General features: G+C 42.7%; 1 protein-coding gene across 1 annotated transcript in view; it reads left to right on the forward strand.

Moving 5' to 3' along the window:
* The window catches only part of AKAP12 (A-kinase anchoring protein 12), a 62,019-nt gene that overhangs the window by 26,501 nt on the left and 16,653 nt on the right, over window positions 1–18,865 (forward strand). The window contains exon 3 of the mRNA XM_070733709.1: window positions 4,977–5,091. Coding sequence (XP_070589810.1) covers window positions 4,977–5,091 — 115 coding nt within the window. The remainder of the gene's footprint in view (window positions 1–4,976; window positions 5,092–18,865) is intronic.

Below are 18,865 nucleotides of genomic sequence, written 5' to 3' on the forward strand. Positions count from 1 at the left end.
ACGTAGAACAAATGCCATGTATAAAAAGAAGGTATGCTAAGCTTCAGCCAAGTAATAAATGTGAGAGTAGAAAATACATAATTCATGCTGCTTACTTTATTTCCTGTATGGGATGGATATACTATTCAGTATTCTTGAGAGATCCAGATGAAATTTTCATCTCCTTTTCCAATACTGGACATTGAATAATTTCTTTTAAGTGGGAAGATCTGAATGCTTCGGCATAAACAGAAGTAGGTGCCAAGAACAGGCAAACTAGGAGCTCTTTTGAATGATATCAGAAAGGGTTGTGTGTGTGTGTATTTAGTCATAAGAAATAAGTATTGTACTGGCAAACATTTTTTTGTAAAACAATAAAGGAGATTAGTATAACAGTAAACAATACATCACAGCAGAGAATTTGTGGAGAAGGGAACAAGATCTAAATTTGTTAGCCTTCAACCTTTGCTTGGGGAGTTCTGAACGTTGTAATGTAATTATTCAATCTTGAGGACTTTTGCCTCTACAATTGCTATTATAGTAGTATATAACTACTCTTTCCTAAATGGATCCTAGTGTACTATAAATACAAGGGATTTTCTGCTTCGAGGAATGATGCTAATAAAAAGACTTTCTTTTAAAATATGATAAACAACACCAGAAATTAAATTCTGACCAGAGACTTGAAAACCCTGAAAAAAATAAACAAGTTCCACACAAATCACATTAAACAAAAAATCAAATATTCCAGTTTAAAGACTTATTTGCCATTTTTTAAAAAAATAACCAAATAGACCTGCTGTATTCAGTAGCCTTCCTACTATAGATTTGTATCATTTTATCAGCAATCTTAATGAGGAAATAAGAATTGTAATGGATTTCTTATAAATCTTATCTATGCATATATTAAAACGTGTTGCTAAGGTCTAGACATCACACATCAAGCCCATCCATTCTTAATAGCTCTTGGTGCTATTGCCAGTTTTCTCAGTGGAATCACTTACCTGAAGCTGGGGAGTAAAAGCCTCTGTGCCACAGGATTAATCTCAGTACAGGGGTACCTCTACTTAAGAACTTAATTCCTTCTGTGACCAGGTTCTTAAGTAGAAAAGTTTGTAAGTAGAAGCAATTTTTCCCATAGGAATAAATGTAAAACCAAATAATGGGTGCAAACCCATTAGGAAAGAAATAAAAGCTCAGAATTTGGGTGGGAGGAGAAGGAGGAAGTAGAGAAGGAGGACAGTCACTGCCGAAGGAAGAAGGTGAGGTGAGGGGAATCAAAAAAATCCAAAACGTTAAGGCTTAAAAAAAAAAAAGAGGGACACTGAGGCGGCGAGGAGGAGCATGCGCCTCCCATACACTTAGCGCGAGAATGCCTGTCATCCACTGCGCCAGAGAGAGAAACCCAGGAGGAATGGCAGGAAACTGGCCAGGCCTTCGTGCCGCTCTCAAATTTCCTGGGAAATTTTTCCGGGCTCGGGTTCTTAAGTAGAAAATGGTTCTTAAGAAGAGGCAAAAAAATCTTGAACACCCGGTTCTTATCTAGAAACGTTCTTAAGTAGAGGTGTTCTTAGGTCGAGGTACCACTGTATTTTGTGGGAATATTTAAACAGAATACTCCATTTACCATCAGAAATGTTTGAGAGTATAAAATCACTTCTGCTTTCTGTCCCAATTTATTCTTTACCTAACTACCTACCTATCTAACATAAGTCTTTTGTAAGTCTAATTTACCCTTAGACTATTCACTGTTGACCTCTCCCGATTCCTAAGAGGTCAGAAAGGGGCATGCATAAGTGCACCAGAGTGCCTTCTGTCCCCTTTCCTAATGTTTCTCTTTTACTAGTGTCATGTATATAAATATTATTATATCTTTGTATACCACCAATACGTATTTGAGAAAACAAACAAACAAGCAAACAAACAAATAAAACAAAACCAAAGCACTTTGTTTAATAGGTCAAGGAAGAAGACAGGGGATTCTGTCCACCATAGAGTTTGTTTGATTTTGACACCAGTGCTTTTTTTGGTCATTGGTTAATAGTCATATTGAAAGATTAGTTGCATCTTTTGAGGCTTTCAAAGGTGTTACGTTGAAAAGACCAAACTGATATTCTTCTGGGATTTATTATTTCAGAGGATAGTTATTTGATATTAGTCATTTTTACTTCTGTCATTCCTGGGGAAATAACTATTAGAATAAAATGCATAAATCCACTTTGAAATGATTAAGACAGTCCTGCTGAAATAATTTTAACTGCTAAAATGCATTGTGCTGCTGAGTCATCTAAGAACATAGAAAAATATTTTAGTATGCTGTTTAGTTTAATCCAACTGAGACAACTGGAACTATCTTATTTTAGGAATATCGAATAAGGCCAGTAAGGAAGGTTTTAATACTATAAGGCAAAATTAGCATTAATGTCTTTGGGCCTGGCATGTGGAATTTTTGGAATGGACTTTAGTCTGTCCTGAAGAATGTTGGGAATGATGGTGATTAGAAGTGGAAAGAGATACTGTATATCCATATTCATCAGCATGCTGGTCTGGCTCCAGCCTTTGATAACTGGCCAATTTTTGAATTCTATTTATGAAGAGAGTAACTGCTATTAATGAAATGGTTATTGGGGGATGTGGGGGGGGGGGTTTCCACAGGGATAAAAATAAAATGAAGAACTGAATGAAATAATTTCTTGTTCAAAAGGATCTTTGTTCGTGAGACGATGCAGAAACTATACTGAATGAGCAAATATAACGCTCATTCAACCATGTTTATCAATTAGAGGGGATCTGTTTTCTTCCTTTCCAGAGGAATTTAATTAAATAATTAATTTCACAAAATTGTTTATGTAGAGAGATGACTAATTTCAAATGAAGGTTCCTAAATTCAAGCAAAGTATGGGTCTGGCTCATTAATTCTGGAACTACATTGACTTTCAGTTAAAAAAATCTAAGTTGAAATTCTTGGTCTGTAAATTGGATTGTGGGCTAGGGTCTGCAGGAAAAGCAGGCTTTAGGGATTTTCTGGTTTTTGTTTTTAATGCAAATTTACCAAATGTTATCTTTTGGCCCTTGAGACATGATCTCTCTAATTTTGCATCAGTTCATTTGTGCTTTCAGGTTGTTTTGCCATTGCTGTTGTGGTCTTTGTTTTAAAATAATGTCTGTTGTTCTCTTTAAAAAAAGTTAACTACTATAGAAATTTAATGGCTAAATTCTTTTAAAATTAAAAAGAATGATTATGAATAAGTTCTGATAGCATTTAAGAAGAGTTATGGGTTGATTTATAGTAAGGTTTCTTTTTCTTTAAGACTGGTAAGAGGCCGTTTTAGCAGAACAAGTAGGGTACAGTGTTTTGTTGGAATGTCTGGCATTTGAGGGAGAGATGTGCTCTGAACTAGCTAAAGTAGCCGAAGTGTTTTACCCAAATTCAGACCATTAAAAATTAACATACTTTAGCGCAGTGAGAAGAACTGAGAATGCCCTCAAGGAAAGGCAAAATTTGAGGCAAAATTGAGACAAAAACAGTTGGAATTATTGTCAGCACCAGGAAAAGGGCAGTGCAGTGAGTGTTAAGAGTTAGGATTAAGGTGTCACCTGAACAAATGGAGGAAGCAAGGCCTACATATTTATGAATCAAATTTCAAACCAGCTCATCCCTTTTCAGTCTGGCAAGAACTTCTGTAGCATTAGATAAAGTGAACATCTTCAAGAGGTAGCAGGCTAGAAAGCAGGAGATGCTGAGTTCTAGTCTTACCTTAGGTATGAAAGCCAGCTGGGTGACTTTGAGCTAATAACTCAGCCTAACTCATCTTACAGGATGCCTATTGTGAGGGGAAAAGGAAGAGAAAATAGTGTGTTGGATAAGTTTCCGCCTTGAGTTATTTCAGTGCAGGCCCCCTTGGGGGGGCACAGAGTGATGCTGGGGGGGGTCGCATGATCGAAGGGAATATGCTTTTTTTGGCCCCATGGAAATGGGGTTTTTTGCACCGAATAATAGCACACAGTACAAAGCAGGAGATATGAAGTGCAAATAACAAATGCTTAAGAGACACCTTGGAAAAATATTTAACAGGGATGTAAAGAAAGGAAGAGAGAGATAATGAGACTAATGTAAGTTTCCCAAAAGCCAAGATGAGGAAATATGATGAAGCGTATATTGTGCTTGGTGACTATGGTGGGAAACAAGGAAAGACCTGTATCTTCACTTTGTCTAAAACAGCATGAAGCCAAATAAATTAAGGTGTCAGTTAAACACCCAATCACGCTGATAAGCTTTTTGAGTTTTTTCAACAAAAATGTCCTGAATATTGCAAACAATCATCCCAGTGGAGAGTTAGGGGGCACGCGAAATATTTACTTCTTTCTGGGGGGACATAACAGAAAATAATTGAGAAGCACTGAGTTATTTATAAAAAATAATAAAGGCAAGATGAAAGTACATAAAATAAGAGGTCGCACATATGACTGTTTTTATTTATTGCCCTTTGTTTCAAAGAAATACATCATTTATTGACTTTTTCTGCTGATGATTGTGCTGTCTTTATGTTTGTATTTGTTAACACTATAGAAAGGGTACACTTTGGGTATATTCATGGCTAGAAAGGGTACATTTTGATAAAGTTGATACCAACAAAATAATTTGGGTTACTTTTTATGTTCTCTTTTAAAACTTTTATTAAAAATGATTGTGTGTGTATGTAGGATTAGTATTTATATAATGTGTATGGATATTTTGAGGTACAGATCAGTTTAGAACTAATCTGATTTCATACTTGTTGATGAGTCAATTTTTTAAAAAGTGTTAACACATGTACAAACGTTTTTCCAAATTGTCAAATTGCAATAAAGCCACTGGCACAGAGGTGCGTTTTATGATTTCTAAACTGTAAACTCCAAAATATATTCTACTAAAAAAAAGTAATGAAAAGATTGTTAGATATTGACAATTATTTTTCCTTCCCCTTTTCCTTCTTGTATTTTATTTCTCTATGTAGATTTTACATAAAAATGGACAAATATCCAGCATTACCGAAGTTACCAAAGAACACGTGGAGCTCAGCCATGAGCCAGAAGTGCTGAAAGAACAGCAGGCAGTTCTTACATTAGAAGGTAAGGAGATGTTTATGGCTGCAGGAAAGATTCCTTCGAATTCTGGAAAAGATCAAAGGAAATTGGAAGTTCTGATTTTTTAAATACAGATATATGAGAATATATGCAGATACAGTCCTTTTTGTTTGCCCAAAACATTAAAAATTTATATTTTTAAATCTCAATATAATTCAGATGTTACATTGTAATATTGATGTGCAGTAGATATTTATAGGGGTATGTAAATAGTGTAGTGAATTCTATTGCAGTGAACAGAAGCATTTGCATACCTGGGGCTATCCAGTCCTTTTTATAGCATATGTTAAGTTACTCACATGCTGGAACATGAATAACTTCCATAACACATAGATCAAGAGGTCTTTAAGGTACAGGAGCCTTGACTGCATACATGCTTGGTGCAATGAGGATGAAAGGAACAAAGCTTTCTTAAACGTTTAGAAATATTGCATTATAGATCATTGTTGCTGTTGCCCATGTAGAATATAATTGACATAAAAAAACTACTGTCAGCTATTTGGAATAATCCAGACTAGAGAGCCCCTTCTATAACCTTCCTATTGACATTAAATTAAATTACAAATAGAAGGGCACTGATTCCCAATGAATGGAGATTAGTTTTGATAGTTCCCACTGTTGAAAGATTTGAAGAGTGACCAGGAGACAAATCATGTAGAGAAAGTCTGCCTATGTGCTTATTAAGAGTTGACGCTACCTTGATGACACATAATCAAAAAAGAGAGCTGACATTTGCTTGAAAGCTTGATTTTAGATCACACTCTTATTTTGCACTATTCAGTTGAAAACTATGGTTTTAGGCTAGAATCTGTGCTATTTGTGGCTTTGTTGAGTTCAGATTCACTTCACAAATGTGTTCCAAGGTAGTTGCACCTCCTTTTTTTTCAGACTAGCAATATACTCAAATCGTATAACAATTCCTAAATTCAGAAGAGCCCTAATTCTGGCATGTTAGTGAAAACACGGGAAGGCATGAATTACATTTCTTACTTATTGCATTTCTGTAGTTTCATGGTAAAAATGTTAATAATTTTTCCATAGTTCATCATAACTGATAAATAAAAATAGTAATATTAAAAATTAAATAACAAATGAGTGATTGTTTAAAAAAAGCAAACTTTTATGAAGAAATTCAAAACACTTAAATAAAAAGCAAATGAATCATGATGATCTTAGTAGTGTTTGTATTGTTAAATAGATGCAGCGTTTGTGTTGTTTTTTTTTACAATTACAGTGATCTCTCGATTAGCGCGGGGGTTACGTTCCAAGACCTCCCGCGCTAATCGATTTCCGCGTTATAGTGGTGCGGAAGTAAAAAACACCATCTACGCATGCGCGCCATTTTTTTCATGGCCGCACATGCGCAGATGGTGGAGTTTGCGTGTGGGCGGCGGGGAAGACCAAGGGAAGGTTCCTTCAGCCGCCCAACAGCTGATCTGCTCCGCAGCGCGGAAGCAGCGAGGAGCCGAAGATGGGGTAAAGGCAAAGGGGAAACCCCATCTTCGGCTCCTCGCTGCTGCCGCGCTGCGGAGCGGATCAGGTGTTGGGCGGCTGAAGGAACCTTCCCTTGGTCTTCCCGCCGCCCAGGCAAAGGGGAAACCCCAAGATCGCTTGCCGCTTGCCGTATTGCAGCTTGGAGCCTTGCTTCGCCTCCTTTGCTGCAATACGGCAAGCGGCAAGCGGCAAGCGATCTTGGGGTTTCCCCTTTGCCTGGGCGGCGCTGGGGCCATGCGGAGCCGCTCATCTAGGGGGGCGTGGACCGGCAAGGTGCCCTCCGCTCTCTCTCTTTCTCTCCCTGTTACCGGTGTGGTATAAGAGAGAGAAAGAAAGAGAAAGGAGGGCGACTTGCCAGTCCACGCCCCCCTGGATGAGCGGCCCCGCATGGCCCCAGCGCCGGACTCCGCCGTTGCCTCCGCCCTTGTTCGGCTCTGCAGCTGAGAGGCCACGTCCACCCCCTCCTCGGTGTCCCCGGCACCCAGCGTCCCCACGCCGCCTCCACCTCCCGGTAATGCGCCCGACCTCTGCCTCTCTCTTTCTCTCTCATATACCACGCCGGCAACAGGGAGAGAAAGAGAGCGAGAACTAGCGCGGACTTATAGAAACATAGAAACATAGAAACATAGAAGACTGATTATTATTTTGATTATTTTATTATTAATTATTTTTTAATTAATATTTTTTGAAAAACCGCGTTGCAGCGTTTCGCGCTAATCGAGACCGTGCTAATCGAGGGATCACTGTACTTAAGTAGTTAAAATATGAAAATATCCATAGAATGTGGAGATAAATGTTCATTATGCCAGAATCTCTGTCTGTGCCTATAAGGAAACTTAAACAAGTAGCATAAAAAAAATCTAAATACATGAATTTTGACAAGAGTCCCCCACTGGATACAAGAATCCTTCACAACTTCAAACAACTTGGCTGCTTATGATGTTGCAAGAAAAAAAGAATAACTTGGCAATATCAATTTACTTGCAGTCTAATAGTCACACATATATTTTTGCCTTTGGGTAGTTCTTCATTTGATCCTTAGCGGTCTCCCTTCCCAATTCATAACTCCCAAATCAGGATCTTTAAGACTATTAATTTCCCAGAAATGTTTTCACAATGCAATTCTTAAACTCAGTCATCCTGTGAACAAGGGTTCTTTATTGGCCGTGATTGGACACACAAGGAATTTGTCTTTGGTGCATATGTTCTCAGTGTACATAAAAGGAAAAGACACATTTGTCAAGAATCATGAGGTGCAGCACTTAATGATTGTCATAGGGGTCAAATAAGCCATCAGGAAACAATCAATATTAATAAAAATCTTAAAGATACAAGCAACAAGTTACAGCCATACAGTTATAAGTGGGAAGAAATGGTGATAGGATTCTTCACTTGATCCAGATTAATTTCAACTACATTTCCCAATCCCAGGATATAGAGTTAAGTATATTTTCAGGATCAACATCAGAACTGTCCACTGAGACCTAAAATGGTCCTGGGAAAAAGTCAAATAAAAACTTACTTGAAAGTTAGATTGAATTTACAAGGAAGAATTATCTCTAGAGAATTTTGATTGGCAGCAGCCAAGGTCTAAATACCAGAAGTTTTGGCTTTAAAAACAATATCAAGCAGTCTGTACTGAGACAATACCTGTGAATTGGCCTCTGATCTTGTTGCCAGACTCCTCTTAGCTCTTTGATGTTTGATCCCTGGACAATTTCCAGGATCTGTTTTGGGCTCTGACTTAATTGCTCTTGGCTGTTTTTAATGGTGTTTTATGGCTTGTCTCCCAACTTTATCTTCAACAGTTTATTTAGTTTTTCAGTTTTGTTGCCTGGTCCCTTTTGGGGAGAAAAAACATGTTTCTGAAGCAATCTCTGACAGATTTATTGTTATAAAAGTTATAATGAATTCCTGAGTCATACTGGGCAAGGTGACATTACCATGAAAATTAAGTTATGTGGTAGGTTAATTCCTGTGCTTCAGCACTAGCTTGAAATAAATCTCTGGGAACACAGTCAGATGCTTAATACTACAGTAATAGACATACTATTTCCAAATATCCAATCCAATATAGTGGATAGAAAGAACATTTAAAGTGACCTTCAGTAATTGCAAACCTGTACCCACTGATAATATTCCAGTTATTATGAACTAGGATTTCCCAAATTGCCTGTTTCTTAGAGGGAACATTGGATCGCATGTACATGCATGGTGGATTGCGCATGCATGAGCAGGGTATGGGACAGGAGGAGGGAGTGGCATTGCATTATGGGATGTGGGCACTCACGCATGTGTGACAGTTTCATTCATTTTTGAGATGTGTTGGTATATTTTCAGTTCAATGAAGGAAAATATAGGCAGTGTACACCTCTAGTGGCTGGCAGCTTTCTTACAAAAGGCAGGCATGGCTAGGTAGCTGAATCATAGCAATACAAGAAGCCTCTTCTCTAAGCATTGTTGTATATAGGGTAAAAAGTGCCACCTAATTTATTTTGAAATAAGGTAGTCATCTGTTTTACCACTGGTGTTTGCGATAAAAGAGCTCTCTCATGATCTTGTCTGAAACACATAAGAGTTTTCTTAACATAGGGTCAGTGAAAATTAGACTAAATGAGGCATGAAATTTGCCTCCAGATGTATACTAAGAGTGCAAATTAATGTAAAATTATCTCAGTATTGAGATAAGTAAATTAATTGTGTTTTGACATTTCCTTAGTATTGAAAACATGCTCGTGAATTCCAAAAATTGCCTACCCCAAATATAAGTGTGTGCCAACTATTGTAATTTAAATGAATAAAATTAGTTTATTACAGAAAGTGCCACAAAGTACAGTATATTTTAAAGTGCTTTGTGGATCAAGCTAATACAAAATCTGTTTTAAAATGTAGATGCACATATTTTTTCCTGTACTAGTCAAATTATAAAATAATTAATACTTTACTTCTTCAAGATACAAATTTCTTTAGTAAAATGATTTAAATTAGCAGCATACCTTAAATCATTCTTTTTTTGTCTAAGAGTAAATATGTTTTACTATAGCTCTTGTTATCTTCAGCCCAAGATGGAGGAAAGCAAATTTGAAAGTAATTGACTTCAATATAATTGCAATAATACAGCTGCTGAAAGAAATACTGTAATTTGTTGGTGTAATGGAGAGAGAGACAGAGAGAGAGAGAGACAAAGAGAGACTAACACATGCACTGTATGTTAAAGAGACAGAGACAGATTTGTAGTGTCTCTTTAACATAGAGTGTCTCTAGATAATGTCTTAGCTTTTGTTCTAAAAACATATTGTATATACATAGAAGCATTTTATACAATGCTTAATTTTAAGCAAATTCTGCTAATCTGCAGTCTCAAACTTTGTAATCATTAGGGATGACCAAAGAGCAGAGATTTCAGTATTGAACTTAGAAGATACACATTCTCTTCCTCAGTGAGCAATTAGAGAATGGCTGGCCACAAAGAGTTGTTCATCAAAAATTAATGTATTAAAACACAACTACAGCCTGCCTTTTTCAACAGACAGCGAAAGTAATGTGTGTGTGTTTTTTAGCTCTGCTTTTCTTCAGCCTCTTCATTATCTTTCCTCCCTTCAATAAATATCTCAGTTGGAGACATAGAAATAAAGGAAACCTGTACATTGGAAGGGAAAAAACCTTTAATTTTTATCAAATGGAAAAAATAATGGGATTATCATTATCACAGGTACAAAAAATTATTTTTCAAATCAACTGATTGCTATTTTATGTGTGTGAAAGAGAGTGATTTTTCACTGTAGAATTTTTGCCAAGAATTCAAGAATTTAGAAGACTTCTTTAGACATCCACCACTGGATTACTGCATTCCTGTCAAACAGGCAACAAGTTGTCAAAATCGGAAGCGCCATTTCCACCCCAGTCCCTGTCAAAAGCGGCGTTCCCCAAGGCAGCGTACTAGGTCCTACTCTTTTCATCCTATACATCAATGACCTCTGTGATAATATTGCAAGCAACTGTGTGCTTTTTGCCGACGATGTGAAACTTTTCAACACCACTGACAACACACTCACTCTCCAAAAAGACCTTGACTTTGTTTCAGATTGGTCTAACACCTGGCAACTTCAAATATCAACCAACAAATGCTCTACCCTCCACATCGGCAAAAAGAATCCAAACCTCACATATGAACTGAATAAACAAATTCTCGCAGCCAACCCACACTCAGTAAAAGACCTTGGAATACTAATATCAAACGACCTAAGTGCTAAAGCCCACTGCCACAATATCGCCAAAAAGGCTTCCAGAGTTGTTAACCTGATCCTACGTAGCTTCTGCTCTGGCAATCTCACACTACTGACTAGAGCCTACAAAACCTATGCCAGACCCATTCTCGAATACAGCTCATCTGTCTGGAACCCACACCACATCTCAGACATCAACACTCTCGAAAATGTCCAAAGATATTTCACCAGAAGAGCCCTTCACTCCTCCACTCGAAATAGAATACCCTATGAAAATAGACTAACTATCCTGGGTCTAGAAAGCTTAGAACTGCGGCGCCTAAAACACGATTAAGTGTTGCCCACAAGATCATATGCTGCAACATCCTGCCTGTCGGCGACTACTTCAGCTTCAACCGCAACAACACAAGAGCACTCAACAGATTCAAACTTAATATTAACCGCTCCAAACTTGACTGTAAAAAATATGACTTTAACAATCGAGTTGTCGAAGCATGGAACTCATTACCAGACTCAATAGTGTCAACTCCCAACCCCCAACATTTCTCCCTTAGACTCTCCACGATTGACCTCTCCAGGTTCCTAAAAGACCAGTAAGGGGCGTATATAAGTGCACTGATGTGCCTATCGTCCCCTATCCAATTGTCTTCCCTTATCTTAAATATCATACATATTCTCTCCTTATCTATCTATCTATCTATCTATCTATCTATCTATCTATCTATCTATCTATCTATATATATATATATATATATATATATATATATATATATGTAAGCTTGGAAACTTCAGCCTGATGATGGTGAATGTGATTTCACCGAAACGTCGCATAAACATGCAAAATATAAGCTTGGAAACTTCAGCCTGATGATGGTGAATGTGATTTCACCGAAACGTCGCATAAACATGCAAAATATTACACAGGGCAAAACCCGAACTCAGAACAATCTACATACATATACCCGTGAAAATTTACGAAAACATATATATATATATATATATATATATATATATATACAGTGGTCCCTCGAGTTTCGCGATCTCGATCTTCGCTAAACGCTATATCGCGAGTTTTCAACCCGGAAGTAAACTCCACCATCTGCGCATGCGTGCCCTTCCACGCATGCGTAGATGGTGGAGTTTCCCCGCCGGGCAGAGGCTTCCCTGGGTCTTCCCCCTCTTGCCCCGCTAAGGCGCGAGCAACGGCGTGGGCGGGTGGGCGGCACACGCGCGGGGAAACCCCAGGGCCGCTTCTCAGCTGAGAAGCGGCCCCAGCAACAGCGCGGGGGGCGGGCGGCACGCGCGCGCGGGGGAAACCCCAGGGCTGCTTCTCAGCTGAGAAGCGGCCCCAGCAACAGCGTGGGGGGGGCGGGCGGCGCGCGCTGCGTGCGGGGAAACCCCAGGGCCGCTTCTCAGCTGAGAAGCGGCCCCAGCAACAGCGCGGGGGGGGCGGGCGGCGCGCGCTGCGCGCGCGGGGAAACCCCAGGGCTGCTTCTCAGCTGAGAAGCGGCCCCAGCAACAGCGCGGGGGGGCGGGCGGCGCGCGCTGCGCGCGCGGGGAAACCCCAGGGCCGCTTCTCAGCTGAGAAGCGGCCCCAGCAACAGCGCGGGGGGGCGGGCGGCGCGCGCGCGCGCGCGGGGAAACCCCAGGGCTGCTTCTCAGCTGAGAAGCGGCCCCAGCAACAGCGCGGGGGGGCGGGCGGCGCGCGGGGAAACCCCAGGGCTGCTTCTCAGCTGAGAAGCGGCCCCAGCAACAGCGTGGGGGGGCGGGCGGCGTGCGCGCGCGCGCGGGGAAACCCCAGGGCCGCTTCTCAGCTGAGAAGCGGCCCCAGCAACAGCGCGGGGGGGCGGGCGGCGCGCGCGCGCGCGCGGGGAAACCCCAGGGCTGCTTCTCAGCTGAGAAGCGGCCCCAGCAACAGCGCGGGGGGGGGGGGGCGGGCGGCACGCGCGCGGACAAGCAGCAGCAGCGAGGCGGCGGGGAAACCCAATCTTCGGCTCCTCGCTGCTGCGGTGGAAATAAAAATACCATCTGCGCATGCGCAGATGGTGTTTTTACTTCCGCACCGCTACTTCGCGACAAATCGATCATCGCGAGGGGTCCTGGAACGGAACCCTCGCGATGATCGAGGGACCACTGTATATATATATATATATATATATATATATATATACAGTAATACCTCATGATACGAACTTAATTGGTGCAAGGAGGAGGTTCGTAAGACGAAAGGTTCGTAAGACGAAACATTGTTTCCCATAGGAAACAATGTAAAGTCTATTAATCCGTGCAACAACAAAAAACCCCCCGCAAAAAAACGCTGCCGCTCGGCTGTCACTTTTAAAACGGGGGGGGCAGCAGCTGCCACAGCCGCCGGCTTCCCCGCCGCTCGCCCGCCCAGGATACTGACCTGCTGCCTCGCGGGGAAGCTGGGCAAGAGCGATCTTCTGCCGGCCATGGGCGAGCGGCGGGGAGTCGCCCATGGCCGGCAGAAGATCGCTCTTGCCTGGCTTCACCGCGAGGCATCAGGTCAGCAAGAACGATCTTCTGCCGGCCATGGGCGACTCCCCGCCGCTCGCCCATGGCCGGCAGAAGATCGCTCTTGCCCGGCTTCCCCGCAAGGCTTCCCCCCCCCACCGCCGCCGCCCGCTGGCTGCGAGCGCTCTGCCAGGCGGCCAAGAAGCATTCAGGGCGAAGTGACGTGGAGGAATGGGGAGCTGAAACCGGGCGGTTTCAGCTTTCCATCCCTTCACGTCACTTCTCCGCTAAATCGTGTGGCAGCAAACATGCTTTGGGGTTTTGGATGGGGAGGAGGGAGTTAGGAAGGTCCTACTTCTCCCCCCAGCCAAAACCCCAAAGCCTGTTTACTGCCACACGATTTAGCCAGGACAGGAGTGAAGTTTGGGTTTGGCGTTTGGCTTCGGGAGATGGCTGGGAAGACGCGCGGCTCTTTTAAAAGGTCACAGCCGGGCTGGGGGGCTTCCCAGCAACCCCCCTAGCCCGGCTGTGACCTTTTAAAATGGCCACGCAGCTTCCCAGCCATCTCCCGAAGCCAAATGCCAAACCCAAACTTCCGCATTTGGCGGCTGCTGGAAACCCCCCCCAGCCCGGCTGTCACCTTTTAAAACAGCCGCGCGGCTTTCCAGCAGCCTTCAAACGCATTGTTCTCCGGACCCCGCCCGCTCAGCCCGGCTGCTGGATTCAAAGTGCTGGGGTGGGGGGGCTGTCGGGACAAGGAGCGAGGGGGCTGCGAAGGGGCGCGCGCGGCAGAGCTCCGGTGGAGGAGCCGCGCACAAAGGCCGAGGCGAGGCTGAGCAGGAGGCGAAGCCAACCAGCGAGGCGGTGGGCTGGGAGCCGCAGGCGAAAGGAGCTCGGGCATTGTTCTCCGGACCCCGCCCGCAGCCTGGAGAGGGAAAGGGCCGCCGCGGGGCTGAGCGGGCGCTCCGATGCCCGAGCTTTCGCCTGCAGCTCCCAGCCCACCGCCTCGCTGGTTGGCTTCTCCTCCTGCTCAGCCTCGCCTCGGCCTTTGTGCGCGGCTTGTCCCGACAGCCCCCCCACCCCAGCACTTTGAATCCAGCAGCTTCTGCTGGATACGGGCAGTGGGTGGGACGAGCGGCGCGGAAGCCAGGGGCTTGGCAGCTCGCCCCGCCCATCGCCCGTATCCAGCAGAAGCGGCGGGATTCAAAGTGCTGGGGTGGGGGGTGTCCCGACAGCCCCCACACCCCAGCACTTTGAATCCAATGTTAACTTCACTGTATCTAGTTCTCAGTACTAATCCAATTGCAATAGAGTTGTCAATCTTCAGGAATCTACATTTCATATACGGTTGAGCTGACATTAGTAGAAGTCACACATCTTTTACTTAAATGTTTCAAAGTACAGTACATCTTTTGCCTTTTATATGTTTGTATTGATAATATATTTGTATCCCAAAATTATCCTGCAATTAAAGATCAGGCCAGTTGAATGCAGTTGCATGGAATCCAGAGACAGTGGATAATTTTCTTTCCACATAAAATGTGTTGCAATACAGTCATACCTCATCTTACGAACCTAATTGGTTCCAGGGGGAGGTTCGTAAGACGAAAGGTTCGTAAGACAAAACATTGTTTCCCATAGGAAACAATGTAAAGTCAATTAATCCGTGCAACCAAAAAACCCCCCGCAAAAAAACGGCGTTCGGCGACTGCTGGGAAGCCGCGCGGCTATTTTAAAAGGTGACAGCCGGGCTGGGGGGCTTCCCAGCAACCTCCCGAACCCGGAAGTTCGGCAAAAGTTCGGGGTTCGGGAGGCTGCTGGGAAGCCCCCCAGGCCGGCTGTCACCTTTTAAAACAGCCGCGCGGCTTCCCAGCAGCTTCCCAAAGCCAAACGCCAAACCCGAACTTCCGCGTTCGGCGTTCGGCGACTGCTGGGAAGCCGCGCGGCTGTTTTAAAAGGTGACAGCCGGCCTGGGGGGCTTCCCAGCAACCTCCCGAACCCCGAACCCGGACGTTCGGCAAAAGTTTGGGGTTCGGGAGGTTGCTGGGAAGCCCCCCAGGCCGGCTGTCACCTTTTAAAACAGCCGCGCGGCTTCCCAGCAGTCGCCGAATGCCGAACGCGGAAGTTCGGGTTTGGCGTTCGGCTTCAGGAAGCTGCTGGGAAGCCGCGTGGCTGTTTTAAAAGGTGACAGCCGGCCTGGGGGGCTTCCCAGCAACCTCCCGAACCCCGAACTTTTGCCGAACTTCCGGGTTCGGGGTTCGGGAGGTTGCTGGGAAGCCCCCCAGGCCGGCTGTCACCTTTTTAAAACAGCCACGCGGCTTCCCAGCAGCTTCCCGAAGCCGAACGCCAAACCCGAACTTCCGCGTTCGGCGTTCGGAGACTGCTGGGAAGCCGCACGGCTGTTTTAAAAGGTGACAGCCGGGCTGGGGGGCTTCCCAGTAACATCCCGAACCGAACCCGGGGTTCAGAAAATTTTTGCCTCTTCTTACGAACTTTTTTCGAGTTACGAACCGGCGTTCGGGAGGCTGCTGGGAAGCCCCGCCACCCGGCTGTCACCTTTTAAAACAGCCGCGCGGCTTCCCAGCAGTCTCCGAACGCCGGTTCGTAACTCGAAAAAAGTTCATAAGAAGAGGCAAAATTTTTCTGAACCCCGGGTTCGTATCACAAGTTGTTCGTAAGACGAGGGGTTCGTATCTTGAGGTACCACTGTATTAGATAGAATCGCTTTGTGAATTGTTACGGTTTTCTTAAACCACTGTCAATTTAAAGCAAATATTTAAAGCATGTTCCAGCTCTCACTTACAGTTGAGCAAATACTGATCATCAGGGGATTAAATATGAAACAGAAAGCACATTTTGGTCTTAGATGTTTAAATATTAAATAAGCTTCAGTTTTTATTTTTTTTTAAAAAAAACAATGCTTGGAGGCTTTGAGTGGATGAAAGGTTTTGGAATATGGAACTCTGTGTGTGTGTATGACATGTATCTGATGGATACAGAATGCAGAGAATTCATGGAGAAAATCCAGGGCAATGCAACAAATCCTTCGAGGGAAAAGTCAACCAACTCCAGATGTTGACACGGTTGACTGCAAACGCAAGAGGGGGTTTTCAGATTTAGCTGTTTCAGCCTGGGAATTTCGTTCTTTCTTCCAGTCACAGGAAATAGAATGCCTTCTGGTATTAAGAGAAGCATAAAGTGAAAGATTACAAAAGAAAAAACCCTCCTCACCCACCACAAGCAAAATATAAGTGTTAACACCTTTAAATGCTATGTTAATAATAAATACTACGTAAATAATAAGATGATACTTACACCGGAAATGGGTTTTTTCTTAATCATGATGGGGAAATATGATTTTAACATTTATAACATGATTACATGAAATTACATTATGGTATAGGCTGCAGACCTTTTCTAGTAAAATATTTGCCCAGGGAAATAAGAAAACAACTTGTTGGGACATAAAAGTATGAAAGTGTATATTAAATTAGAGAAATTGCAGAGAACCAACTAGTAACAGCTAGCTGACTACAACTTAGATTTTATTTCATATTTACCGTAATATGATTTTAAATCTTTGTGATAGAATACTGATCATTGACTTTCTCGTATTTTGAAATTATTATTATTTTCTTGATAAAGCTTGGGAACTTGAAAGACAGTTATAAAATAGATCCAAGGAGGATAAATTGATGCTTTCAAATATTAGTTAATTATATGATGGAAGAGAGATGAGCATCTGATATATTCAGATTTTAAATTCTTAATATTCTAATCATACTGTTTCTGCAGCTCCTATTTTTTTAATTTCCTCATGCCTAACAATGCCTCTGGTCTCAATAGGTGCTCCAGAAAACAAGAAAATAATAAACTGGTGAGCTTGTATTTGGAGTTTGTTTTCTGTGCATGTGTATGTTTTATCTGGGGAGGGGTTGAAGTAGGCATGGTAGCTGTTTTATTTACTTTTGCATGGTGTGTGTTTCATCAGACTTCTTTCTGTTTTGTTTTAACTGTAGGGCGTTGTTTTGCTTGGTAAGTGTTTTTTTCTGTAGATCCCATCAATTTCCTTTTTGTGTTTGTGGAGCAAAAAAAGTGATTTGTCAGTTTGGATTCATATCTGTCCCCCACTTCACAGCCACTGCCTTTTATTTTTATTGTTTTATTAAATTTGTTTGCTGCCGAACTTCCCACAAAATTGTCCTTCCTGTGTCACTTGGACTTGGAATGAAGTGTTTGACTGAGACCAGAGCTTAGTTTACAGTCCTGTCTCAATATAGAGAGGATCTTCTCAGTTGTAGAAGACTTGTAAAGTTCCTTTCCTATATCTGGTATATTTTAGTCTTGACTCCAAGCCAATAACTATTTTTTTTTAGTTTTGATTTTAAATGGTACTGGATTGGTGTCTTTTAAAAATTTGTTTAGAATTTAGATCTATGCTCATGGTCTGCTTTTAAATTGTTTTTAATGTTTAAGTGCTTTCTAATTTATCTAGATAACTGTAATTATTAATTAGAACTAGGGTTATGTAGAGGTGTATCTTGTTTATGGAAGGTTTGTGGCAACCCTGCATTGAGAAAGACTATCCATGCCAATTCCTCCCCCCCTCCCCAAAAAATGTGTGCGCAACTTGCTTTATTGCAATATTTGGCTTTATTGCAGTGATTTGGAACCAAACCTGCAATAACTACCAGGCCGTATACCAACAATTTCACAACAGGCTCAAACACTGGGAGGTTTTTTTTTTAAGTAATTAAAATAAAAAGGAAAAACAAGAAAATTACAATGTAAATGCATACATTCTCAGAAAGTAATGCATAAAAAAGCCTTAAGAAAAAATGAAAAAAGAAGAAAGTATAATATTGTAAATTCTTGGAGATGAAAATAAGATTTATCAGTTAAATGCTGCCCTCTGTGGTTTATTTTGTCAAAGTGCAGTAGATATTTGTTTTATGTAGTTTTGTAGAAATATACATAAAATGTAAAATACAGTGGTACCTCGTCTTACGAACGCTTCATCTAATGAACTTTTCGCGATACGAACCCGGTGTTTAAGATTTTTTTGCCTCTTCCGAACTATTTTCACCTTACAAACCCAAGGTGCCGCTGCCGCTGGGATGTCCCGCCTCTGGACTTCTTTTGCCAGCCGAAGGCTCCCATCACTGGGAAACCCCACCTCCGGACTTCTGTTGCCAGCGAAGTACCCATTTTGCACTGCTGGGATTCCTGTTAGGCTCCCCTCGCTGGGAAACCAAACCTCTGGACTTCCATGTTTTTGTGATGCTGCGATTCCCCTGAGGCTCCCCCGCTGGGATTCCCTTCATTTTTGCTGGCGCTGGTTTGAATCCCAGTGAGGGGAGCCTCAGGGAAATTGCAGCAGCGCAAAAACAGGGGCTTCGCTGGCAACAGAAGTCCGGAGGTGGGGTTTCCCAGCAAGGGGAGCCTCAGGGAAATTGCAGCATCGCAAAAATGGGCACTTTTCTGGCAACGGAAGTCCGGAGGTGGGGTTTCCCAGTGAGGGGAGCCTCAGGGAAATCGCAGCATCGCAAGAACATGGAAGTCTG

This window comes from Erythrolamprus reginae, chromosome 1 (assembly GCF_031021105.1).
Source record: "Erythrolamprus reginae isolate rEryReg1 chromosome 1, rEryReg1.hap1, whole genome shotgun sequence".
Taxonomy (NCBI): domain Eukaryota; kingdom Metazoa; phylum Chordata; class Lepidosauria; order Squamata; family Dipsadidae; genus Erythrolamprus; species Erythrolamprus reginae.